The sequence below is a fragment of the Barbatula barbatula genome (genome assembly GCF_947034865.1).
Source record: "Barbatula barbatula genome assembly, chromosome: 12".
NCBI classification, from domain to species: Eukaryota; Metazoa; Chordata; class Actinopteri; order Cypriniformes; family Nemacheilidae; genus Barbatula; species Barbatula barbatula.
In genome coordinates this window covers 2,104,247-2,131,803 of record NC_136775.1, presented here as the reverse complement: position 1 = coordinate 2,131,803, position 27,557 = coordinate 2,104,247, and the positions used below count along the sequence as shown (strand labels likewise).

Below are 27,557 nucleotides of genomic sequence, written 5' to 3'. Positions count from 1 at the left end.
TTATGATTATAGGAAAATCATCTTTGATTCCAGTAGAAATAAGAGTCGTCTTCCCCATACGACGGAAACGGAGAAGGAAAGAGGAGGATAGAGATATGAGTTTACCCACGGACAGACCTCAGCATAACAGGATCATTCTCATCTGCTGGGCTATGTCACTGACACTTCTGGTTCACACTTCATCTCAACACCCGGCAAGACGACTCAACTCGAGTTGAGCTCGTGAGAAATAACAACACTGACAGATATATTTAGCCAAGACCCCGGAGCTTTCTCTATTAGCCACCTCACAGTCTGCAGGTTCCAGCGTCTCACAGACACCCTGTTCTGCACCTGACAACGCTCTGGAAACATGAACTGTGGTATAACCAGGCAGCTGTGAATCACACTGAGAATTCTGGGAGGATTTAGGTTTGTTATTTGCATGTGTCATCACTTTGGGGATTTGCTAAGAATGGAGGACCGTTTCTGAAGAATCTCTTTGTGCTATTGCCTGAATTAGAAAGTTTCTCACAGATTATGCTTTAACCTAACATTTTTTTGCTTATTTCATGAAGAGGATAAAACATTTCAAAGCCTAAAACTCTAAAAAAAACAATATTTTAGGAAATGGTGATCAGATTTTTTTATTATACGGTTTCAACTCTGTTACAACCGTTTCTGTCATGCAAATCTAAAACCGTAATTTGATTTTGTATTTTTCCACTTGGCTTGCGATTCTAACAATAAACATCAAAGAAATATGTACCAAGTTTAAAATAAAAAACGCCTCTCGGGTTGAAATTTGGCCTTTAGATTAGTTATTAAACTAATGTTTTGTGTACCATTACATAAATATTTATTCTTTCTTTTTGCTGAAAACCTTTTAATGCAAATCTGAAGATGTTCACACTGAGACATTCGAACCAAAGTTCTCTTACCATCTTTCCCCACCAGGAAGTCCAAGTGCTGGTACGTGTATGCGACCCCAGTCTTGGTCTCCACTTGCGGCCTTTTGAGGGTGGAGTAGATCTTTCCCGGACTGTTGTCTTCCGTCTGACGGAACTTCCTCAACCCGCAGCCCATTTCTGCTGAACTTGTGCTCACTGAAACCTGGAATGAACGACACATGATGAGAAACAGAGGTGAAGAGAGAGGAGCACAACACTGCAGTAACATCAGATTTCATTCTTGTGTTTATGTATTTCTTCCATCGCAGACAGTACTCATCCTTGCTCGTGTGCAGTATACACCAGCGCCACAGATGTCTAATATACCTTTCTTTAAAAGTACGAAGCTCTACCAGTTATTTATGTGAATGAGAGATGTTCATTAGCGCTTGCATGCTTCATCTTTGCTTCATCATAGACTGATTCAGAAAGGGTTTTTATAGCAAGCTCTGATGTCTGCTTCATAATGTCAGGAGCCCTTCAAATAATGTTCATACTAAAATACAGTGAAATATTTCAATATAATAAAATCCCACAATGCAAATGAACGTGAGTTGTTAAGTGACACAAATGAACCAAAGTAAAATAAGCCAGTTTCGTTTATATCCATATATGAAAATTACTTCACTAGGCATATACTACAGTATTTACTATAGTAATCTGTAGTAAATTGCATACTTGAATTTTTAACGTAGTATCTACACATTTTACTACAGGTCACTATATACGGTTTGATCGGACGCACACACCGAACCGGAAGTTAACTTCCAGTCTATGTTCTGTTGTGTATAATTTGTGTAATTTAGATTAATATAAATTTGCATTCATATTTTATCGTATATTACAACAACTTAACAATTATTGATTCTTTGGGTCTATCCGAAAAGTTAAGTTTGTGCCATATAACGTTTGTTTATGTTGTTACTGCTAAAACCGTCTATAGTAAATATAAAATTCTGCATTACTTTTAATGCAGGTCAAGAATCATTATTCAATAAGATTTCAATTTAAAATGCAAAACAAAGACTTATTTAAAATATTGACTTGTTTGCACACTGTGTTCTGTTTCACGTACTAATTGCTCTTATTTTACATATAATTTAAAATAAAACTTCTCCTTTGTTCTCTCTCTCTCTCTCTCTCTCTCTCTCTCTCTCTCTCTCTCCCTCCCTCTCTCTCTCTCTCTCTCTTGTTGTGTGTATGCCTGTAGCAATCGTAAAAACTCCCTTAGATAAAAGCATCCGCTAAATGACCTACAAAATGCTGAATGTTTTATGTACTGTTGTGCAATTTTGAATCCATGCGTTCTACGTTCATTATCAGTATCTTTGCTTTTTTCCTCATGTGCATCTGAAGACAACACTGTGGATACAACAAATACTGTTTTGTCTCATTCACGCACTTCATCATTCGGCGGTGGTTTGTCAGAAAGTAGAAAAGGACCCAATTAAGAGCGCAGTAGATTACTTCTGCTCAGAAATAAATAAATAAAAGACGTAAATGGGCTTCATCTCATCATGAGAAGCCAATCTCTCAACTGGCAGGCTGAGAATTAACACGTTCAGCGGCGGCCTCTCTTTCATTCAGCGCCCTTCTCCAAATCCACAGTGACAGGCAGCGACGGTCGCGTGCCGATCAGAAGGGAGCAGGTAAGATCTCATTGTATCCAACTGATGAAGAAATCTCTCTATTATGTTCCCGTCTAATTACAGCGGTCAGGCATGTGGCGGCCGAATAATGTGAAAGGCGTCAGCAGCCGAGGGTTCTAGAGAATACACAGTTAATGAGGTGAGCCACTGGAATGAAAAGGTGAGAATCAATCAGGCAAAATCAAGGAGCAGATTGTTCATCAGGAGTCGGGATAATACACAGCGTGCCGGCGATTCCAGACTTCAATTAGTGCCGGGATGAGAGGCCACGCAGATTTATGAACGCTGTCATGAAACCCTGTTCCCTGTGACACGGACATAATGGTTGGGTTTGGACATCCATGGCTGCATCCAATCCAATCCACTTGAGAACGTGGCATCTCAGATCACAACCATGTCCCAGCAATTGGATTTTTCCCTCTTGGTCAATTGAATGAAATGATGTGTGGATGTCTTGGGATTTTTGGTTAACAAAATAAATGTAGGGGGCACTTTTTGTGTAGTAGGATCGTGAAAGGGTAGTGTTCAGTTTATGTTGAGATCTTTAACAATATTGACTTTTGATTACAAACCTGAGCTCAGTTTGACACATCGTTGAGATCTCTTCTGTAACTCTGATGACGTGAGATTTCTGGGAAATATCGCTGGAGAGCAAAAGTTTCCATTCGCTTTCAGATTAATCTCATTGATGTCAGTAACTGATATATTAAAGAGATCTCATCTGCAATTTTTCTTTCTTATTGTCATTTTTAATTGGATGTTGATTTATAAGGCACGGTATAATTGATGGAATCAAACATGACATTTTATCTCCGCACTGAATGCTTGATTTATATTTAGCCTTTAAAAGCCCATATTCCAGTAAACAGTCATTCATCCCAAACTGAAGGACAGCTAGATTTAATAAAGTCCAAAAGCTTTCAAAACATTCCCGCGCATTCATCCATCAGACAAAAAAACAACAAACCGCCCCTGAAATATGCGTCTTTGACGTACAAGTGTCTATTTCAGACACGGCTCCGTGATTTGAGCGCAGACGCGGCCTCTCGGGAGACAACGGGCTAAGCTTGCGCTACATCCGCCAGAGAAACCGAGCAAACCCGAACGGGGGTGTGTGTGTGTGTGCTCGCGAGGAAAACAAAGTTGGTTGGAGGGACTGATATTTGCATAGTTGATAGAGATGGAGGGGGAAGTGAGGTATTTTTAGAGTCTATGGAGGAAGTGGGAGATGTTTATGATTTCAGAGCGAATACTCCCACCGCGAGGTTCTGCTTCACGCTAGAAGCTTTTGGCAGAACTGTCTCCCCAGTCAACCTGGCAACAGCTCCCTGTGCACTGTAGTGACTGACAGCCAAAGAGTTCGATTCAAGTGTTCGCTTTTACACACACTGTAGTCCAAAATAAAGAATAAATGTTCTCCACTGAATTTATCAGCTTTTATGCCACAGGAAATGTTTTTAGGGATGATGTTCTCAGCAATGATCCATTGCGGGTAGATGAGCCGACAGATGCGATGTTGACACATTTGCCACAGCTCAGAGGGGTTAAGTCAATAACGGTCTGAGAGGAAAGGACAAAACTTCAATGTCAAGTTTACACCATAAAATGCAATGACACTTACCAACACAACCAATTGCCTTAACATTTCTAAGTAAAGTCAAGGAGTCATTTAGTTATTAGAATTTTTGTAAACTTGCTCATCAGGTAAAATGAAGTACTGGTCTATTACTTAAAGATACAGTTCACCCAAAAATGAATTCTGTCATCGTTTACTCACCCTTGAGTTGCTCCAAATCTGGATAAATGCCTTTGTTCTGATGAACGCAGAGGAATATAATTGTAAGAACGCTTGTAACCAAACAGTTCTTGGCCACCATTGACTACCATAGTAGAAAAAAATCACAATGGTAGTCAAAGGTGCAACTGCTTTTACATTCTTCCAAATATCTTCTTTCGGGTCCAAGAAGTGTTTGGTTATAAACATTCTTCCAAATATCTTTCATTGCGTTCATCAGAATACAGGTTTGGAGCACCTTCAGAGTGACTAAACGATGACAGTATTTTCATTTTTGGGTGAACTGTTTGCTCAATTTTGTGAACTTGAATAAATTGACTTTATTCAAAGGATCGAGTGAAATTCAGTCTCCCAAAAACTTAACCTTAAAAACTTCAACCCTTTGTTAGGTGTTCAGATCTTTGACAGCTGTTTTCAATGTTTACAAAATCATCCAGTTATTTGTTTTGTCAACCTCAATTATTAAAATAACAAAAATTGATTCAAGATGAATGTTTTTTTAACCTGTAGCCTATTATAGATTTGCCTTTAGTACGTTTTTACCCAAAAAGAATAGCTTATTTTTTTCATAAATGTGATTGAAGTAAATGTCAAGTATTGACCCTATATGCTCTCTGTGTTCAAAGCTGGTATGAAGTAAACGTCTGAATAAATATCTTTACACACAATTTTATTGATGCATCTAAATTATCTAAAAAAGCACTGAATGAGTCTGGACTTATGAGGGGGTCCGGAGCTGGTGGGCACATAAAGCTGGAACGCTTTCCCAAGACACCAATTAGAAAGTATATGATGACCTGCAAACATTGGCCGAGTAACACATGAACACCGCACAAGGGTTGAGTTCACTTAACTTGGTGCTCATGTACTTAAATGAACTTTGTGCCTGTATTAATAATATCACAACATGAATTCATGACCGACTCTATATGAATCCTTGAGTAAACTCGAATACACAAAAAAAACATATTTCTTGTGCATCTTCATTTCTTTGTGTAATGAAATACAATTTGATGAACACTTGCTGCTGTTGTTGGAGAGACACTCGGACTCAAAAACACAATTCTTCCTTTGACCGGCATTCTTTAATGTGGCAAATAAGGCGAGGCGGCACAAGGCACCGTTTCCCGTGCTGTTTTTGTCTCCGTTCAACAGGGAAAATGCTCTCTTGGGGTGAGAGGCAATGCCTCTGTTTTAGCTTCCTTCTTCCTTCCTAGACGCTCAGCCCCCAACAAAGACCCCTAACCTGCACATTTTAAGAAAAAGTATTTTAAAAGATTTAAGATTTAAGAAAAAGTCTTTTAAAATGTACTATGAAAGTATCAGAAAAGTAGTGAGATGACTCGGAACAGTCCGCAGTCCGCTTAATGGCTGAATCTTTTCTTTAAAAGACAGTTACACATACAAACACTGTGTTTTATATTCGGTATGTGTGTGTTTTTAAAGAAATGAGAAAGGCAAGCTTAAATAAGATGTCACAGTATAATTTAGACATAGACTGGGTCTAATTGGTGTCTTGGGAAAGCGTTCCAGCTTTATGTGCCCACCAGCTCCGGACCCCCTCATAAGTTCAGACTCCTTCAGTGCTTTTTTAGATAATTAGAAGAAATTGGAACCCGTGTATAATAAAAGCCACAATTATAGAATAAATGCAGTATGTAGACACACTGAAAATCTTTTCAGAGATTGTCTCAATATAAACCCTTTTGCTGCAGCCCTAGGACAGGAGAGAGAGAGAGAGAGAGAGAGAGAGAGAGAGAGGGATGAAGGGAGGGAGGGGGTGTGTGGTGAGACACTTCCTCTTTTGTTCAGTGTGAACCCAGAAAACCCATCCTCTCAGCGTCCAAGGTCTGGGCACGGCCATGCTGGAAACCCAGACACAGAGGATGGAATTGCCATGGGAACGAGCCCCTTGACAACGATTTCATACTTAAAAGAAGAAAAGAGAGCAATATCTCCAGTCTGTGTATTTCTCCCTTAATCCACCCTTCATGAGATATTTGTCATGTTCTCTCATTTCTCTCTCTTGCCTTTATTCTCTCCGGTTATAATTTCGATTATGTGCCATTTCACAGCTGTTCGTTGATTTATCAAACGAGCCAGGTGTCTATGTAAGTCAACCTGTTTATTATTTGTACTTGTGTGAATATTAATGTAATGACCTTTAATGTTATTTAGAAAATTGTGGAGTGTTGTAAAAATACATGCAGGACGTGTCCGAAACAAGTCAAGATGATAGTAAGGGCTTGTTATTAAAGCAGATTGCAAAGTGATGAAATGAGTTGTTTGAGGTTGCCAAGCAACATCACAACGGGTCACATTAATATAGCCTACAATTCAATTGATGTGCACTCAGATCAGTTCTTTATAACAGCTTCAAATGGACCATGTTTTGAATGTGACAATGTTTTGCACTGATGTAAATATGATCTTATCAATCTTTAAATTTCAAGATTAAGAAAATGATCAAATGACATGAAGTCTTTCATTTGTAAGGTATAACTGAATTACCCAAACATTTATATTTACTCATATAGACGGTTTTGTAGTTTTAATTAAAAAATTTAAATAAGAAAATATTGAATATAAGTTAAGTTCAGTATAAAATAAATGGTTATCTTATAGCCAAACAGAGACCGGAAGTTAACTTGCGGTTGTGTGAGAAAATGTGTCAGTATTAGTCAGTAAATATGATCGCATTTTGTCTCATTTCCCTTAAAACCACATGTGCACATTCCAAAGAAAATAATCGCTGTGTGATCTGCATTCGCCTCCAGCCATTTCTGTATTACGACAAAACAAAGCCCAAGTTCTTATGCGTTCACACAAAGTATTGATGCGCGTCCTTCTTAAGCATTCCTAAATGAATATCACAGCTCATTACACTGCGACCCAACGTGTCTTCAAGAACTATTCAAGGGCCTTTAATTTCTCGCCTTGAATAACGGAAGCGTGTTTTTTCCAGCAGAGTTCGCATATTTCTTACGTCGGTTATTCTCTGTTATGCCGAGGCTTTTGCCTGAATATTTGTGGTAAAAGAATCAAATCTTCTCATGCATCTGGGAAGCTCAATCCCTTCGATGTGGCACCTCACGAGGGGGAGGAACAAAAATGACTATTCATCTTCCATCAAGACGCATGGCTAAGCTGTGTTCTATCCTCTCGACTGACTCAGCGGAGGAGAAGGTGCGGAGAACAGTGAGTGTGACATCTGATTTGTAGGCTGTTTAATCACAGGAGAGGGTGAGCGTTGCTCCCGGAGCTCTGTTCTCGGGAGAGAGTCGCAACGCTGGTCCTAATTGAATGCGAGGAGGGGCCTTTCAAAGACCTCAGGAAAGCTTTTGGCGGAGAGGTTCGAGAGAGACAGTGACAAATAGTGCGGCGGTCTTTCGCGAGTCACGTCTCCTGAAAGTCGTAATTAAGTTTCGAATGCACTAAGGCCCTCCAATTATCTAAATTAGATTTAATTGAGCACAAGAGAAGATTTTTTTTTGTTCTAATTAGGTTACTAAAATATTGGAGCTCGACGTGTATTAATCATGATCTAAACACAGCAGGCCAGCTGCTGATGAGGATACAGGTAGAAAAGATGCAGTTATCAAAAGCTACACAAAGAGATCTGGGGCGTGATGTATAAACGTTGCGTACATACAAAATGGATATTGTGCAAATGGAATTTTCCACATAACTATTGGGATTACTATTATCTAGACTTTAACCGTGCATGCGTACACACTTTTTGGGATGAAATTCGCGGAAGGATTGTAAGAAAGACACTCATTTTTAAGTAGCAAATGATCTCTAAACACTGAACCGAAGTGAACTGTATCCAGGAAACAAACCCTTGATGTGTCAACAGTCAACTTTCGTTGTGAAACTTTGATGCTGAATCACACATTTTTCTCTTGGAATGAAAAAAGCAAATCAAGCTAGTCTAACAGCATGACATCTAACCTAAATCCTGGGTGCCGTTACCAGCAACCAAAACAAGAAAATAGATATCTTTAATATCGTTTTTTATGAACCTACTTTGGTTTATGGATTGTCCAACAACAAGTTTATGTTCAAGGTTATTATTAGCTTACTTCTCAACTGACTCACCAATGATTTCTTCGCCGATTCATCTCTGTATTCCCCCTCTTTCTCTCAGCCTACTCTGATCTGATTGGTCAGATGGTCTAGTCCGCTGTTATTAGTCCACTGCGTACAGCATCACAGTGTCGCAAATAGTACGTAGGCGGGCATTACACAGAGTGACGCACATCTGGCGCAAAACCGAACTTCGAACGACAGACGACTCATCTGCGTGATTCAGAGTCGACTCCTTCTTTCCCAAGCCAATAACTTTGTTATTCGTTCACTTTAGGCTTTACAACTCCGCAGACTGCTTACATTCACACCCAGCAACATTACATTGTGTAGTTACTCTTTAATACATCCTGTAAGATAAAAATGCAGACCTTTCCTTCTTTCAGAAAAGTCTCCTGCTTCTCAAAGATATAGGCAAATCTGCCAGCAACAGTCAAAATGATCTGAGCCATGAGACACATTCATCTTATAGCTCGATTCCATTTAGTAGTTTGCTAAGACAAAATCGTCACTGTTTCTACATTCTATATCATTTGTGATGCTCTTTGTGACACGAAAGATGAATTAATACATGCATCTTATTTTTGAATGTATTTCTTCTCTGGTGAACGATAAAATATCCTCCTCAAGTTGTCACAAGAATTGTATCATTTTATTCAACTCAACTGTAAGTCAACTATTTTTAGAGTTATTTAGAGTTATCTGAGAACTGTCTCTCACTTTCTCAGTAATCACACTTGTGATTTTATTACTTGGAACATAACTGAGAACTCTTCAACAGAACTGAAAGAGCAACTTCCGAGCTGTTATACATTTCTGCTGATAATCATATATGAGAGAGGAAGTCGGCATTCTTCGCTACTGTTTACTGTAACAACAGTAAACTTTAATAGAGTTTGTGTGGGGTCGGAGTTGACTAGCCAGATTCTGGACGCTCCAGATTCCTTTATGACAACAGCAGCTCTGTGTGTTTGCTCCTGAGGGCTGAACGCTCACAACCTCTGTACCGCCATCTGGAACTGATTTGTATTCTCTTTTCATTTTTTACCTTTTTTTCCTCCAGAGGCGTTTACACTGAAAGAGATCTGTAGCGATCTGAAGACATGTATGTTCAGTAAGAGCTACATTGAATTAATACAGTAGGGCAGGAATGTGTTAATCCGGTGTCAGTGTGAACGCTCATATATACAATGTGTCTAGATGTTTTAGCCATAGAGAAATCTGCTGAAAAATCAGTGGTCGTCAATTTATTTTTAAAAGAAATCCCTTTCTTTTAAAGAAAGACCAGACAAACAAAGAAAGTCCTCATGGTTCGGCACAGAGAAGCCATCGAGTAAACTGGTCCCATATTTGCTCCACATAACTGAACAGAAGGCTATAATAGTGTGTTCAAAAGTGAACAAAATGATGATATGCCGATAAGTTAGAACCTCGCATACTTTTGAGAATTTAAGAGTCGATCGTGATGAATTGTAAACACATCAGCTTACTTTTTAGATCAGACGGCTTCGCGGCACGTGCGTCTCCCAAAAATCTACCAATCAGATGACGACTTTGAACTTGCTGAAGTTTTTCCAGAAAAGTGTGCCAACGGCCCATGACGTCTGATAGAGCGTTCACACCAAACGCGGTAAATCGCGCTATTTGCGCGTAGTTGGACGCTTGAACATTTTGAGTTTACGCACCAATTCATAAGCGCGTCAGATTCTAGAGTCAGTGTGAGTAGAGTCACTACTAGAGCTCCTGATTGGTGCGGCGGAACACCCGCCAAAGTTCAAGCTCAATTCGCGCGAATCGCCCCGCAAGTAGGTCTATCGCGTCTTTGCATTGACTTAACATGTAAATCACTCACGCTTAACGCTTCATTCGCATTTGGTGTGAACACAAGGCTGAAACTAATAGTTCGTTTACTAAGAAGTGTTGAAACTATAGGAACTACAAGAGCACTATCTAAAATACGAATAAAATAGAAATGGGAAGAGTTGAATGGAATGATTGACAGGAACGGAAAATCAGGCTCCTCCCCAATGTTAAGAAATGTAATTATTTTGCCATAGAAAGTAGACATTTTAAGTGTGAAGCGTGGGGAGCTTTTAGTACGTTTTCATTTTATAATTACACTAGGCATAAACCGCATGAACATGAAATAGCGAACGGCCAGTAACGGAATAAAGAAGAAGTGTGAATGTCAAGTGTGTTCTGATTGGCCGTGCCTGTGTCGCGTCATATTTTCACATCCACCACGGTCCGAGGTGAAAGATAAGAAGTTATTTAATTGAAGCAGCAACATTCACGTGATTTTTGTTCATGCATTTTTGCATGAAAGCCAACTCAATTAGCAGCTAATAATACAACAGCGGTGTTTGTAAACTGATGACGCGATTCATCTCTAGAGCTTCTTGGGGTTTTATCTCGCGCAAGTAGGGCTCGCGTCCGATGTTTTATTCTCCCACGCTTTACTTTTAATTCTCGTTCTCTCCCCAAACATTGTTTTAGATGTGAAAGAGCAACAGGCCAAAAGTCAAGCAGTAAAGTCAGGGGAGTAGTTTCCTGTCAGGATCGTACACGTGACACGAGAGTGAAAAATAAAAACCATTGATCTGTGTTGTCGGCTTTAGGAGCGCGCCCATTGTGCGTTATTAGATCTTTTGGTGTCAAGCATCACACGGTGGCAAACTTGTGGCTTGTGGTTTCCTCCCACGGTTGATCATTTTAACTGGTGAAATAATAAGCAAACAGCTGGTTTTGTGAGGTCTTTGTGGGTACCCTTCATGACAGAAAGTATGGACAAACCGTGTTAATACAGATCTATTTAATACAGAGCTAATATCTCAGTTGACACAGGAGGATTTGTGTATCACGAATGAAGAGCCTCATGGATCTCACATATGTCTCTTAAGAAAGAGACCTCAGTAATCTCATGTGTCTAGTTTCTTAGCTTCTTCTGAAATCTAAATGATATTTCACACTGTACTTGCAACATACCACAATCTTCCTTGTAAGTCAAAGATTTTAAAGTGAACCACTGCGTTGGCGTATGGCAGTTGCCATACTCTAGCATTCAGACAAAACAGTGGAAACTAAGTGTGCATAATGAAGCTCATTAAAGAGGACACTCATTCACCAACAGCTTCAATGGTGCAGTGAGACTTTCACTTGTCTACATTTTCACATCACTATTAAATCATGCAGACATTTATTTTCAACGAAATGAAGAAACTGTTAAAAAATTCCTTACATATGTTTAATAATAAAGTGTATGGTAATGTACGGGGTATAGTGAGGTCTTTAATGTCGACATATTGTCATTTTTTATTTTGACAGTCACATGACAATCTCATCTTCCCGAGCCAGATGTATAAATATTGTATGATGAATAATATTTGTTACGTCATCTGTGAACAGTCAAAAAATGTACTCCATGTGCCAGTGTTGCGCAGTCGCAGATCATTGCACTAAATATCCGGCCTCTCACAGAATTTGGATTACCTGTGTTTTCACTTGGAATCACAGACTTTGCACTGCTTCAACCTCGCCGTTACGTATGCGATAAACGGCACTGCGACAAGTTAAGACCTGTTTTACATTTAATCTTGTTTGCTGTAATTTCATTGAACGTTTGGCGTTTATTTTAGACTCGTACCCGATTAATGTAGTCGTTGGTGGTTGTTATGACAACATCTGGTTCTGGGTTTGACGCGATTGTCACACACAGTATAAATGACAGATGGTTTAGTAGATATTTTGTTGGAGTCGCCGTTTTGCTGCAGAAACGATATGAGGGCAGGGTCTGTTATCTGAAAGTCTCTGTGCATGTTCCTGCATTCTTTCTTTCAGTTTCGTGGATTCTTGTGATGTGATGTGATATAATTTATGGTTACTTTACTGTGGTATGTCGTTGCTGTGTGACCAGAGGAAATTTTGCCATACCCTAGGTTTTGGAGAAACGGCGCCACTGAAGTGAACACAAACATCTGAAGTTCTTCCAAAACCAAATAATGTGAGTTACACTGTCTACGGTAGCTCCACTGTTTCCTGTGTTTTTATTCGTAATCAGAAGATTTCCAGAGGACACATCTTTTACTTTACTTCAAGTTAAAAATGACTGCATGCGTGACTGAGAACTCTATTCATTCTCCTGGGCTATGAAAGAGCGATAAAAATCGACTCTGTTTTGAACAGGTTTGAGACTTATTGACATGCAGCGGGGAGAAACACAAACAGCAATGTTACCTGTCTTGAAGGTGCCGGCACGCAGACGCTGCAAATTTAAGTCACTGATCAGAAGTCAAGCTGTCCAGCGACTCCTCTGACCGGCGTGTGAACCGCAAGAAGGATGGTCACTGGATACAAATCTCCTTTGATGTGTCTGCACAAAAACACCAGTAAGATCCGTGCTCCCCAAAGATGCCAAGCGGACGGGTCCTCCTGCGGTAGGCAGCTAACGGAGCGCATGAAACACACTTCGCGTGCTGCTGTTTAGGTCAGGCTCAAAGTATGTGCAATGTTCTGCAAGCTCAGAGAAACCACATCCTCTGACATACCTCCCTCTCCTGCTGTGCTCTCTCTCTCTCTTTCTCTCTCTCTCTCTGTCTTGCTCTCTTTCACTATCTCTCTCTGAATGTCTGAAATGACAGTTCAAGCTGATCCAGACACTGTTCTCTCTCGCTCGCTGTCTCGCAGCTCCTTGAGCAACCGACACAGTTCCTGCCCACCAACTGAAGGCTGAAGAGGAGGGAGGTACTCGGAGTGAGAGAGGGGGGGAAATACCCGAAAGAAAAAATGTTAAAGAGGAGGTGAAAGGAGAAGTGAATGTTAGAAATAACTGTGCTATGACAACGCAGTGATAAAAACTCAGCTGAGGATTGAGAGGAAAGGCAAATACATAAAATGACATACCTATGAGTTTCTCAAACTGTGCTCGGATTAACAAAGATTTTATCCGAACAAACATATCATCAAATCAAACTTTGAATTGTAATTTTGCAGTTTAGCAAAGGTCCAAGAAACATTTCAGACAAAGTTGATGCTTGAATGAAAGTAACCGAGAATAGTCTCCTAAGCAATAACAGGATTCTGTAACTGTGGCTTGTTCAGAGGTGAGAAAGTTGGTCTGCATCTGCCGTCCCCAGACTGTGGAATGTATTTTTTATGAACCCTGGTTGTGGCCCCCTATAGCTATGAATCCATTATTCAGAAGGGTCTGCGAGAGAGGGCGCGGACCGCTGACACGGAACGCACACGGTCACCCTTCACCAAAACACATCGTCCCGGCTGGATCAAACCACATGGCACGTTTAAAAGAATATTCAGGCATTACCTTCATAACCATCACGTCTCTGCGATGTTGACAAACACCCATTTCATCATGTTTTTATGTAGAATATTGGCCATAAGGCACATGCGATGATTGATGTTCATATTTCAAAGGCTGCAGATACTGATTCGGTGTGCAGAGGTACACAACCGACCGCAGGACACAAATTAATCACAGACGTGAGATGAAAGTGCTCAGATATTTCTGGAAGAGGAAATTCCTGTGGCAGCTGAGTTACGTCAAGTGTACTTGCTGATTATTATGAGGTAGACTGTCAAATTGCATAATTTATTATTAAAACACAACACTTTAACCCTGTATATTTTATACGGCATTGTGTATGTGTTATTTCCCAAATGGCAGACTACTTTTAAAGCATTTAAATTCTGGAAATAAGACAATGAGAATGAGAGATGTTCTTGGATCCATGGCTGCTCAACAGATGATCTTTGGAGCATTCTTAGATCTAGATTTATTCAAATTTATAGTCTTCTTGAGCAGTTTACTCAAACTTTAGTATTACATTAGAGCGATTTGAACAGTTTTCCCTGAACGTCCTTTAGACACACAAGAAATGTAGTTAATGACTTTATATTTTGTATTGACACTTTGATTAACATGAAAGTGTTTTTTCACACGTAGGCCACTGTTATCAAAACCTGTGAATTCACCTTTCTTCCTAAACATGAAAACATGCACAATTCTTGGATTAAGTTAAGACAACCTCAAACTCGACGTCTGTGGAACTGTAATATTGATGCCACTCTGCCATCTGCTGTTCAAAACTGTTTTGACAATACGTATTACATTAAAGCTGATGTTTTCATTTGCTCTTTTGGTGGAAGGTATTTGAGGACAGATGCTTTTATTTATTGTGTTTATTTTATGTCTGGGTAAATAAATGAAATCAAATTATACAGGCTGCAAATGACATGAGGGATTTAATCAACGACAGCAGTCTTCTCCGTCTAAAACTCATCATTTATACCAGCAGTTTTTATGAGCTCATATTATTGAAGAGAGTACATGGACTATTTATTATTTCGATTTCTGACTGCACAACTTCAACGCGAACGATAAGATAAAATTGTTAATGTCTATGTTATGTAATTTACAGTATTCACAAAAAGGAAAAACACATTTAATGGTAAACATGCAGACCAATTTGGAAGACAAAAAACAACGCTGGTCCAGAAGAACTTCCTGTTTCAGTTTTTTTCATAAACGGTTAAAGTCACCATGAAATCAAACAGGAAAATTCGAAGTGTTTTACACAGTGTTGCAGTGATTATTATTCATGATTTATCCGTGCACACCGTTATTTTTTTATATTCATTTGCACTTGTAATCCTAACTTCAAAACATTAAGCTCTCTCCCCCTCTTAACAACAACTCTTCATCACATGATGTAAGCAACAAAAAAAGACGTAGGACAACACTCACTGTCCAATGGCCAGGCATTCACATGACATACAACAAACCAATCAAATAGTATAAAAGTACAGCAAAATAAAGCCCCGCCCCACATTTCTTCTCGTTTCAGATGCTGTTTCACTCGGCAGGATATGGAAAATAAGTCAATCAAAACTTCCATTTCATGGTGACTTTAAACAAAATACAGTGAACATTTATAACCGAATCAATATGCTAAACCAATATCTTTTTAATAAATAATAAGATACAAAATGAATATGAACTAATACTAACTTGAAGTGCTTTTTGACCAACGCTTATGTCTTGCAAAGGGGTCTATAAGTCCCTAGTGCTCATGGTCTTGTTGTTTTTGAAATTATGTAAAAATATGTTAATTTTGTAATATTCTTTTTTTATTTTTGTCATCCAGTCATTTCTGTTTATTTAAGATTTAAAACATTGAGTTACAGTTAAATGAAATGTTCAACCAAATAGATTTGACTTGACCGAACATTTATTCAGTGTATCATTGATATCCCATCCTATATTTGTAACCAAGTAATTGTCATTGCAAGTAAATGTTTTGCAGTTACGCCGATAACCGCCTTGAGGCATATGAGCTAACTTTGATCTTTTTCAGACTTTAATGCGAATGACATTCCAAATCCCAAATCTGATTATTTCAAACCATGAAAAGTAATATTGAATGTTACGTGACTAGCCGAGTGACCGTGTAGAACATGACGGATTTGATAAGTGCACTGTAAATATCATTTATCATTCATCAATTGTACTCAGATAAGCTTTAGGCTTTGTTGTTTCAAAGTCCACCAAGAAATATGCAGTTAAAGAATATAAACCTGCCACTCCTGGGTCAGATTGATATAGTAAAAAATACGTACAATTATAAAAAAAATGGAATTAGACTTAACTGAGTTAATTGTTAAGGTCTGAAAATGACATATAAACCAGTTCTATGTAATCTATCCTAGGTCTTACTTTAAAAACTATATAAATTATAGTATTTTTCACAGTATCTTCACAAGTCTTACAGAAATTTGACACACAAAATGATTTAAGCAGAAAATGATTTAGCAGTATCGCTGTTAAAAATCCTGCAGACATTTAAACAGATAATACCAATGCGCATTCCTATGGAAGATTTGCAATAATACCACATGTTCTATAACACCATGTATTTCATAATAGGGATGCACCGATATGTAAAGTTTGGCCGATAACTATAAACTATCATTCTTGTACATTGGAAGCCGACTTATTGGCCGATATGCCGTACCTAAATATGAATATAACATTTTCTGAGACTGAACATTATATTTGTCCCCTGAAAACTATGTCTTACTACTTTACACTAGTTCAAGATTCTTTAACTTTTACACTTTTCTGGTATAATGTTTATTTAATAAACAAACGAAATATGTTTTTCCAGAGCAACCCAGAAATATGTTCTAATAGCCACACGGATATGTGCAATCATTTATCCTGCATCCCTATTTCATCATTTGTTTTTTTTCACGAAGTCTTAATTTCTGTAAAAGTTTTCTTACGTCTGTCCTGTAAACATGCGAATTAAACTGAGCTGTTTGAAAACATCTGAAACAAATTTAAACACGATCGTGCATTCAGTCACATGTGTAAGCGAATCTTCTGAGTCATGGTGAAACTGTACAATAGTTTATTTTAGTTACAAATCCACTTGAATGTGTTGTTACAGTGTCAAGAAAACCTTTTATTTTCCCTGACAAATGACAACACACAATGGCGGGCATTACACTAAAAGAGCCCGAACACAACACGCCGTGGGTGTTTGAAAGAAGGGCAAATCTAGTTTCTATTTTCTTGAGATAACCCTACTTTGACTAATAGCTCTTCACAATAGAAGTATAATCAGCATTCATTGAGTTAATGGTCTAATCCACTGCCACGTTGTCTGTTTCATTGCTCTGTTTGCTAGGTCTTTACTGGCCCTGCTCCATTCTTCTGTGAATTAAACACCCTCCCGCTTTCAATCGCGTGTTTGCATCTACTATAAACCTCTCAAGTTTTTATTGTTTCATAACATGAATGTCAACATTGACAAATGAACTCGTTCTTTGGTGAGAGATGCTGCAGGTATAAAAACAAGATTGAGACGCTTGAAGCACAACTGCAGAGACATCTCCATTCATATGAGCAGGTGAGGGTTAGAGCTCTCCTTGAGCTTCGTTTTGCAAAAGTTTGATCATATTTTCGTGAAAGAGTATAGTCATTAATAAAAAGGATTATATCAGTTAAAGTCCAAAAAGTCTTTAAAGGAATATTTAGGACAAATTATTTGTTTTGAAATATCGTTTATCTGAATCGATTGCAGAAAATGACTGTGTCGATGCTTTATGTCATTGCATTGCTCCACGTGAGCTCTGCCACCAGTGTGGTAAGTACAATTTCAATACATTTGCATTCTTTTTTTGGAGCATGTAATGGGCTGTCTCGTTGATCATATAATACTTGGAACTGCTTTTGCAGTAATGACCTATTTTATTATCAAATGAAACTGTGATGAAATTGTCTAACGCATAATATTTGTCCGATTCATGCATGTCTCATACCTCCGGTGGCGATTATAGTCAGGTGAGCACTACACATCAACACACTGCCCACTATACATCTGATCAGACGTGTATTTACATCATCAGACACAACCTCAAACTGACTGTTGTGTTGTGTATCCTCGCAGATGTCAGTACGAGCCTGGCGTCTGTACAGCAGCAGATTGTGGATGTTCACAACGCCTTTAGAAGAGTCGTGGAGCCGACAGCCAGCAACATGCTGAAAATGGTCAACTATTTGCTTTACTATATCAAATTATACATTTACTTATTAATTAGAAATCAAGGTTGCAATTGAAATTCTGTTGAATAGCACTGGTTAAAAGTAAGGCATCGTTTCACATCTTCTGTCTGATTTTCAGAGCTGGAGTGACGCCGCAGCTCAGTCGGCCCAAGGCTGGATCAGTCAGTGTATCATGACACACGGACCCCCGAGCTCCCGCACGATTGATGGTACCGCACTTACAGTCCGCCTCAATTCAATAGTTTCAAATTTTTTTTTTTACAGAGAAATACAAAACTAAATCATACTTTTATTATGAAACTGCACTTTAAATATGTGTTCTGTTATAAGACGACAGTTAAAGTGATAGTTCACCCAAAAAATGAAGATTCTGTCATCATTTACTCACCGTCTTGTCATTTCAAACAGGTGTGACTTTCTTTCGCAGAACACAAAAGAAGATATTTTGAAGAAAGTTCTGGGGCACTTTGGACTACCATTGTCATTTTTCTAATATGGTAGTCAATGGTGGCCAAGAACTGTTTGTATACAAGCATTCTTCCATATATATTCCTCTGTGTTCATCAGAACAAAGAAATTCATACAGTTTTGAGACAACTCGAGGGTCCGTAAATGATGACAGAATTTGTATTTTTGGGTGAACTGTCCCTTTACAGTAAATGTGTGTGTTTTGAACTGCAATGTCTCTGTTATATTGACAGGATATGAGTTGGGTGAAAATCTCTTCGCGGCCTCTGCGGTTTATCAGTGGAGCGATGTGGTGTCTGCTTGGCACAGTGAAGTCAAGAATTATGAATTTCCTATTGGATCCACCAACGATAAATCGATTGGACATTACACACAGGTAAAAAAATACACAAATACAATAAAGGGGCGACGTGTTCTTTGCGCATCATAAGCACCAGACAGATTCACAATCTTATTTGCTTAAATGTCTGAGAGCCAGGGAGTGTTTTTTCTGAGCTAATCGCTTGAGCTTTACTATAAATCTATACGATTCCTCTGTCAGCAGACAAAGAGAAACATGCCAATGTTTTCTAAAAATAAAATGCAATAGAAATATATAATACATTTTATTTTTGAATGTGTATTTCATATGTAACTTTTTATCGACCATTAAAGTTTAGTTAAAGGTCAAATCACAGGCTCGAGGTTCAAGATGGAGGTTTATCAAACTAAATTCTACTTCTCATGTGAATATTTAAGGTGGTGTGGTACAGCTCTTATGAGATCGGCTGTGCCGTGGCTCAGTGCGGAAGCAATTACTTCTACGGGTGCCATTATTTCCGCGCGTATGTTACTGCACTTTATCTCTTTAGATTTTATTTTATATCTACTCACTGATGCCTTTTTTTCGTTTCAGAATATTACGGATGTTCTTCCAATAAGATCAATTTGTTATGAAATATTATCAAAAAATATAAATATTAAGTTGTCTTGTATGAAAATGTGTTGGACAACTAGATTGATTGTTGATTCATTTCAGAGGAAATTTTAAAGGAGTACCACCATACTCACTGGGAGCCCCGTGTGCCGCCTGCCCCCAAAACTGCGAAGACAACCTCTGCAGTAAGTACATGTCGGTTTACTGTACAGTCTCACACATTTCTCATAACCAGTGAAGTCACAGTTTGTATTACAGGATGTTTGTATTTGTATTTATGCCTTATTGACTTTTGATTCTCTTTGTTTTCTTAAGCTAATCCTTGTCTGTATATCAACACATACATCAATTGTGATGCAATGAAAGAAGAGGCCACTTGTGACAACGACTATGTTAACAAATCGTGTCCTGCTAGCTGTCTGTGTGAAAATGAAATCATCCCTATTGCACGTAAATAAATATTTTAGGGTTGTCTTCCATAAAGGGCTGCCAAATCTGATCATCCCCCTATAGAGTTTTTGTCCTAAACTGTGACATTTGCTTATTTGTGAATCATTTTCGGCACATACATCTTGTAATTTGTATTATGTGAATAACCTCAAATATGATTTGATTTCTAACATAAAGAATAAACAGGAATGTAGTGATTAAACAGCACTGCACAATTTGATTTGTTTTTTTAGTAAATCTTACACAATCAAATACAAAGAAGACCATTTGTGTTCTGTGAGTCTTTGAGTTTCAAGAACAACTCAAATAAATTAGACACAGACGAAACTCAGACACTATACTTTCTGTACAGTCTTTATAGTCTAAAAATGTGTTCAATTGTTTGTAGTCATTAGGGTTTATAAATGATTCAATTCACAGACAGTGAATGTAAAGATGCGTTGCTACCATTTAAAACTCAAGCCACCTTGGAGAACATGTTTAATGATCCATTCAAATTTTGATGGACATGGTGCCACCATAATAATTTTTTTTAGATGTCAGGAATGAAATAGGTTGTCCAGACTTTTAGTTTTTGACAAGCAAGGTAAATTGCTGAAAACACAAAACAGTTACTATAAAAATATTTTTTGTAACTGATTATTTTCCAACATACACACACTAAAAGCTAACATTTTAAGAATAAACATGTACAGTTTTACTACCCCAAAATGTAGTTTTTTGACCAATTTTCATAATCTAGCATATGTCAACATTCTTATATATAATAAAAATGAAAACCATGTGTGCTTCAACAATCTGTATGTATTGTAATACCATAAGCCTTGAAATGTAAAACTTTATAAGCGCATTTATTCTTTGAAGATATCCATGCTTTAAATATTACAGTATTGCACTTATGTCAAGTCAAGTCAGCTTTATTTATATAGCGCTTTTTACAATTATCAGTGTTACAAAGCAGCTGTACAAGAAAACATTGACTATAAGCAAACATACACTATGTACACTAGTTAGCATAGTATACCTGCATATATATATATATATATATATATATATATATATATATATATATATATATATATATACCATATTATATTATTTCCTAATTTATGAACATGTTGTAATACAGAGAGTTTTCAGCAGGTGGCTCTGTTTCGCACTAAACGAACAAAGCACATTTTTTATTTCCTTTGTTGGAGAAAATTAGGTGTCAATATTTAAGCATTTAACTGCAGCTTTCTGCTGTGTTTTTGGGGCATATGACTTTTTTTACCTGCTTGGTAAATATCTAAATCATTGCATTGAAACATAGTGACAACATACTTTTCAGGGCTGTAATAACAAATGGCTTGTATTATATTTTATGTCAAATTAATATAATATTGGTAGAAATATGTATATCTGCAGGTTCATGTATACATTACAAAACTTTACTATGTGCATGTAAATCATCTTTAGCAATTACACAAATCCAACACTGGACAGTTCCTTCCCACATACTGATAAAATATTAAATACGCCAATTGCATAAATTGTGCATTGTGCCAGGATTATCTTTGGCCACAAATAACTCTTGTTGCTACAGTCGGTGACAAACTGTAGGTTTGTATTATTTTGCATGAGACTGATCTTGACTGAAGTCCTGTACATGTGTAGTCTTATTGGACACATTCATGTCCACAATATGGCACAATAAATCATTGTAAACGGGGAAACAACTAAATGTCTTGTTTTAAGAAACAATCTTGCTGACATACAGCTAGTTGGTCATCATCCTGGCTAATTTGCATGTAGTTTAAGTACTGTACTGGATCAAAGATTGTTTAATCTTTGTATAGCCGTCAGATTTATAAGTCAGGTCAGGTGATTTAATCCAGAAACTCAGCACACATTTTCAGCTATTGTGCAAGATAGCTGCAGGTTGTCAACAGACGTCTGTCATGACATGCATAAACCCTCTTTTAAAATCCAGCCATAGACATTTATTTGACTGTATAAACAAAGTATGATTTTATTGCCGTTATTTAAGTAGGCTACACTCTTAAAAGGTATGTTGTGGTTTTGATTACTTTATTAAATATCGGAGAGATGCTTGTTGGCATGATAACTTACAATAACAAAGGGTCAATAATAGAGCCCTGATGCTTTTGGCATATATTTGGCATCCTGCACCTTTGGAGACATGAATTGTGTGGCTGAGACATGTGTTACTCTTTGAAAGTGAGCTTAAAATGATTGCACGGTGTACATAACTACAGAACAGAATAGAAAAGGTCAAATAAAACAATTTTTTATTAAAAGACCAGACTATCACAGACCATGGTTTTAGTACAGTACAACACGTTTATTTATTTACTGGCAGATTGCTACCATCTAAATGAACAAGTTTTACAACAAATATGGTTAATTTATGGTTAGGAGTTACTAGGAGACTTAACTTTGACGTTAGTTGGTGAAAGTTGTCAAGTGCAACAAAATGCCAGCTACGTCATTTTAAAATGAGCTCAAATTTTTTATTAGATTGTGTAAATGTAGTCCAAGGTTGTTGGAGTAGAATGTATACACGAATAATCGATATATCAGCGAATATTTCAGTTATTGAGCAACACCCGTGGTTTGAATCAAATGTGTCCTGACATGCGTGCGCGCACTTCCATGTGAAGCCAGCAAAAACGTACCACCACCGCGCAAACGGCTCGGAGTTTGTCTAGATTCGCGTAGTGTGCGCGGGCTGTGTGTTATTTGGATGTGAAGTGAGTTCAGCAGATGGCAGTATCTGTCAGAAAGGCTTCGGCGGTGCAACAATTGCAACATTGTATCGTTGCAACATTGTAACACTCGCACATTCGGTTTCGTACGCGGCGCGCGGAGATACAATGTATCGAGTTCGACAGACGCAGCCGCGCTAACGACACTGACGGGAATTAAACCTGCGATGGCTCACAGTTTCTCCCTCGCGTCTCTCCGAGAGCTCCAATCGCTCGATTCTCGAACCGACAGCTAATACTGCCAGGCACAGGCTGCTGTGCGCGCGTACGGGGCTCATGGCGGAGTTTGTCGCCGAAAACTGCGGGGTATCATCGCCGAACGGCGGCGGGAAATCAGCCCACCCTGGCGACGAGGCGGGCGGCGGAGACGGGTGCAAGGTGTCGGTCTCGAACGGGGACTGCGGGACGTGTGGAACTGAGAACTCGGAGCTAGAAACGGCCATCCCATCGGTCGTGCTGGATGGGAAAACTGGCATACCGCGGAAGACGAGCATTATAAAGGTACATCCTGCACGGTGAATGATAGTTTAAGGGTCAAACCTCGCCCCGACACACACATACTCGATTGAGTAGCTACATCCACAGGTTTGGAGGGTTTTGCGAATGCACGGAAATCAAAGCCCACCGTGGACATTCAATTTCCCCATCGACCAGATCATATGTTCCTCATGAGCATTTTATGATTTCATAATCCACATTTAAGAGAATTGAAGTCACATGCACCTTCTTGCATATTCGACGTCAGTGTTGACAACTGTGACAAACATATCAGCCATTCCAGGCATGTTTAGTTCAGAGATATGTTGTTGTTGGACTAAGCTCACTGTAAATATACTTCCTGACACTTATTTAGTATGTTGGCCTATAATTATGAGGGAAGTATTGGGCATTTAATGCTGCACCTCAGCACAGGTTCATGTAACTAATGTTAATTTAGCTTAAACGAGCTTTTTAACATCTGAATGTTTCTTGAAATTGAACATGACTCGGTTTGCTTGGCCACATACTTATTGGTTTCACCTATAAAAGTTATTCCCTAACGTGACATTATTTGGTTATTTAAATGAGTTCGTTTTCATACTGTAGAGTTTCATCAAAGCCACGTTCAGTGTGTTTTGCAGCCACCAATGTAACTGTAGGAAATGACAAAACGATTGTCATGTGTTTGACAAACGAACTAAAACGTTGTTCTAACCTTCGATGTTAACAACATGTCTTCATTGTAAAACATGCTGTCTAAGGTGATTTTAACGTGTTAGTGGAAAATGTTTAGCCGTTGGAAAGCTGTGACAGAAAATATTGCTTTACTTCCCCTTGTTGACTTTTGAGGCACATAAAGCCATTTTGTCAGCTCAGCGTGAAGATGATGATTTGAACAGACTTGAGTCATTACATCTCCAGTTTAGTCAGGCGAACAGATCATTTGCCTAACATAATTTGTGCAGCTTTTAAACAACCTCGTCCTTTATTTCGATTCAGTTTGGCTGTTTCCATCACGTTTGCCTCTGTGAGAAAGTTTCTGTGTTGAATTAGGCATGAAAAATACATGTGACAAATGTCGTAAGGCTTGTTTAGAAGAGAAGAGGAAACGCTTTCTCTCTGCTGATGTTTCACTGAACGTGGCTTTTACTTCCTGTACGAGCTACTGTGTTTCCTGTGGAAAGATTTATCATTTGTTTTAAGAGCTCAGTCAGATTATGTGGTGAGATCGATCGAAGGTTTCCCACGAGTAAGCACGGTCTGGTTACTGGTTTTAAGGTATACCTAGGTTTTAAAGAGTCAAGGTTCCTGTGATACCGTTTCTAAGGGATGAGCAGTGTTTTATGAAAGAATATTATCATTAAAAGGCTTTTTTATTTAAACCTGTAATACATGCTTAAAAATAAAATTGCGTCCAGTTGAAAAGTTGTTTGCAGACCACATTATTGAGTTGTAATATCGTGAAACTGTGTTTTTTTTTATTAAGGTTTTCATACCTCTCATAACGGCCCGTTGCCTACCCACGAGAGAACCACAGAAACATCTTGAGCACCTTCTTAAGCATCAGCAGACCAGCAGTTTCTATGCCATCATGCCATCGGGCCTACATAAACTAACCGCTTGCTAAACAATAGCTGCTCTTTTTTTTCATAAGATGTTGAAATCTGTTTCTATCATATTATATATTTACCACAACAGAGCTAGACATATATCTGATGCATGCTATCTTGTTAACAACCTGTCTTTGTCTATTACCAACTTTTTAAGATGACTTTCACAAAGTTAGAGTCTGTCATACAGTTCATACTCGTTTCAATTAGCAAACAAATGATCTAAGCTTATTTATTGAATCGAGTTGTTTGATAGAGATATAGACTGATGACACTTGTTGAACGATTCAGTTTGATTTGCCAAACGTTTCATCTGATTTAAAAGGAACTACAGTGAGCACATTGAGCTGTATAATCCTTTTTGTTTGCAGTTGCGAGGACAAAGCAATTGCAATACAACTCAGCGAAATGATCAATAAACAAACATCTATTCATATATATATATATATATATATATATATATATAAGTTGTATCTCCAGAATAGTGGTGCATTAGAATCTAGCTCTCACGACCACAAACCCCACACTGTTTCACAACAACTTATGCTGGACAAAATGTACAGTGCAGAGATGTTTGTAACCCACTAATGGATACATATATGTCTATATATATATATATATATATATATAAAACTGAAAGTTCTCTTGTAGTGTCATTGATGATGCTGAACTTTGATACTCAGTCCACCAGCAGATATATGATGACGCTATTGACATTCGTGTCTTGTAGAGTCGAGGAAAGCTCTGACTGATCTTTGGCCGCACAATAGCCTGTCATGATGAAAAGAACAAAGTATACACTATCAATCCTCTCCAAGTTCCACTGCTGTTTCTGTTAACTTTTTGAGCTCCTTTTCCTGCTTTCTCTTGTATAAGACATCTGACATGTATCAGTATTGACAAATATGTGTTGTATATTAGGTGTGCAATATGTGATGCAATATGCTTTTAAGTTTGCAAATTCACTTCAAAGGTCCAGTGTATGAAATTAAGCGGCATCTAGTGGTGAAGTTGTGAATTTAAACTAACAGATCACACATCCCTTTCAAAGCACTACAGTGGCTGACACGGGAATAAGATGGCACCACATTTTCACTTCTTTGCTGAAGGAGATAACTTATTTATGAAACAAGCTCCGTAGGGTAGTTTCTTTGTCTAGGGCTAATGTAGAAAAAACATGGAGAATTCCATGTTAGGGACCCGCGGTGTATGTAGATAAAAATAACTCTGTCTAAGATAATAAAAACATAATGCTTCATTATGTAAAGTCTTTATACACCTCTGAAGACATAGCTATTTATATTGCATTTCCTATCAATAGATCCTCTGAAATATATGCTATGGGCGTGGCTGCAATTGATGAAACGAACCAACCCCCGTGTCTCTACGATGTTCTGATGCAGAGATATACATTTAGCTAAAAGGCTAGGCTAACCTGTTTGGTTGCTATGGGCATGGCTTGGCATCTGCAATTGATAATACTGTAACCTATGAGTGAAACGAACCAACCCCGTGTCTCTACGATGTTCTGATGCAGAGATATTGGTTTTGCTAAGCGGTTGCTAGGCTTATGTGTTTGGTTGCTATGGGCGTGTCTTGGCATCTGCAATTGATAATACTGTAACCTATGAGTGAAACAAACCAACTCCCATGTCTCTCTGATGTTCTGACACACAGATACAGGTCTTGCTAAATAGTTGCTAGGCTAATGTGTTTGGTTGCTATGGGCGTGGCATAACATCTGCCAATTGATGATGCTCTAAGATACGACTATGACGAACCAACCCCCATGTCTCTACGATGTTTCCGATGCAGAGATATAGGTATTGCTAAATGTTTACTAGGCTGACATGTTTTGTTGCTATGGGTGTGGCTTCGCAGCTAAATTAAGTTCCTGGGATACTGATTGGTTGCCTGAGTTAAATGAGGCCACCCCCATATCTCTACGACACTGCTGCAAAGATATCCACCTGGACTTTTGATAATGGGAGTCTATGGGTTGCTGTAAATGGTTGCTATGGGCGTGGCATAATAGCTTATGATCATGTGACAGCGATCGGTTGACTGGGTAAAAGGAGCTCACGCCCTTCTAGTTGTACTTCAACACAAGATGTTTTACGCCTTATATGGGCATGTTTCCTGTTAAGGGGGAATTTTGGGTGACTCCTACGCCCCAGGGGTACAACTTACACCCTATTGTGATGTATGTTCTTACAGAGCCTGATAGCCTCCTCAAATGCGTTTACCCGTGTGTATCTACGAAAGCCTCGCTCGGAGCTACGACCTGTCAAAATACAGCGCAATGTTAAGTCAATAGGATTTTTCGGGTGGTCTTTTGCCCCCCTATCGCACCCCCCCCACCAGATCGCTTATAAAAGTCATAGCACCCCATTCCTCAATGGGCCGCTCGATTTGAGCCCTCATTCATGGGTCTACGACAAAAGCTGCGGGACAAGTTACGCGCCAAAATTTTGGCGGAACAAGAATAATTATTATTATTATAATAAGTATGAGGCAATAATAATAGTGAGCATCACTAGTAACTAAAATCTAGCTTCAAATGTTCAAGTTTTTCTCTATAATAATAATATTTAGTGATTCATTCAACGCATAGAAAACAACAGCGACCTATATATGTATTTATTAAATACATTTAAAAGAAAAAAATGCCAATGAGGAAACTTTAATTCCATTCAGTTTGCTCACTTCCTGTGGTCTGCGCAGGAGCATTGTCAGAAGCGTGCGGCGTGATGCTGCACTGCACGCATCAACCCCCAAGCCACATATCCAGCAAGATCCATCATGTTATTATGCAAATGG

General features: G+C 38.5%; 3 protein-coding genes across 5 annotated transcripts in view; 2 read left to right on the top strand and 1 right to left on the bottom strand.

Moving 5' to 3' along the window:
- Nucleotides 1-13,155, bottom strand: part of rftn1b (raftlin, lipid raft linker 1b) — a 70,144-nt gene extending 56,989 nt beyond the window's left edge. For 2 of the 3 annotated variants that reach the window (XM_079470262.1, XM_079470263.1), the window contains exons 1-2: nt 12,696-13,155; nt 921-1,092 (exon numbers count right to left, since the gene is read on the bottom strand). In XM_079470262.1, coding sequence (XP_079326388.1) covers nt 921-1,065 — 145 coding nt within the window. In that variant the 5' untranslated portion in view covers nt 1,066-1,092; nt 12,696-13,155. The remainder of the gene's footprint in view (nt 1-920; nt 1,093-12,695) is intronic. The other variant, XM_079470264.1, reaches the window with a different exon arrangement.
- Nucleotides 13,156-17,306: 4,151 nt separating this feature from the next.
- Nucleotides 17,307-20,671, top strand: LOC306902113 (cysteine-rich venom protein pseudecin). The gene is made up of 8 exons (XM_079470422.1): nt 17,307-17,389; nt 17,564-17,630; nt 17,930-18,030; nt 18,164-18,254; nt 18,747-18,889; nt 19,252-19,337; nt 19,532-19,614; nt 19,745-20,671. Exons 2-8 carry the CDS (start codon nt 17,567-17,569, stop codon nt 19,885-19,887), a joined length of 711 nt encoding a protein of 236 aa, XP_079326548.1. The 5' UTR covers nt 17,307-17,389; nt 17,564-17,566; the 3' UTR covers nt 19,888-20,671.
- A 1,875-nt stretch (nt 20,672-22,546) lies between these two features.
- The window catches only part of plcl2 (phospholipase C like 2), a 40,813-nt gene continuing 35,802 nt past the window's right edge, over nt 22,547-27,557 (top strand). Inside the window, exon 1 of the mRNA XM_079469759.1 lies at nt 22,547-23,148. Coding sequence (XP_079325885.1) covers nt 22,924-23,148 — 225 coding nt within the window. The 5' untranslated portion in view covers nt 22,547-22,923. The remainder of the gene's footprint in view (nt 23,149-27,557) is intronic.

What these genes read in the sequence shown, in the direction of transcription:
- LOC306902113 (XM_079470422.1), top strand. Translation starts at nt 17,567, where the DNA reads ATGACTGTGTCGATGCTTTATGTCATTGCATTGCTCCACGTGAGCTCT. An exon ending in CTCTGCCACCAGTGTGGTAA is followed by an intron (nt 17,631 to 17,929) that starts GTACAATTTCAA and finishes GTATCCTCGCAG; the next exon opens with ATGTCAGTACGAGCCTGGCG. An exon ending in GAGCTCCCGCACGATTGATG is followed by an intron (nt 18,255 to 18,746) that starts GTACCGCACTTA and finishes TTATATTGACAG; the next exon opens with GATATGAGTTGGGTGAAAAT.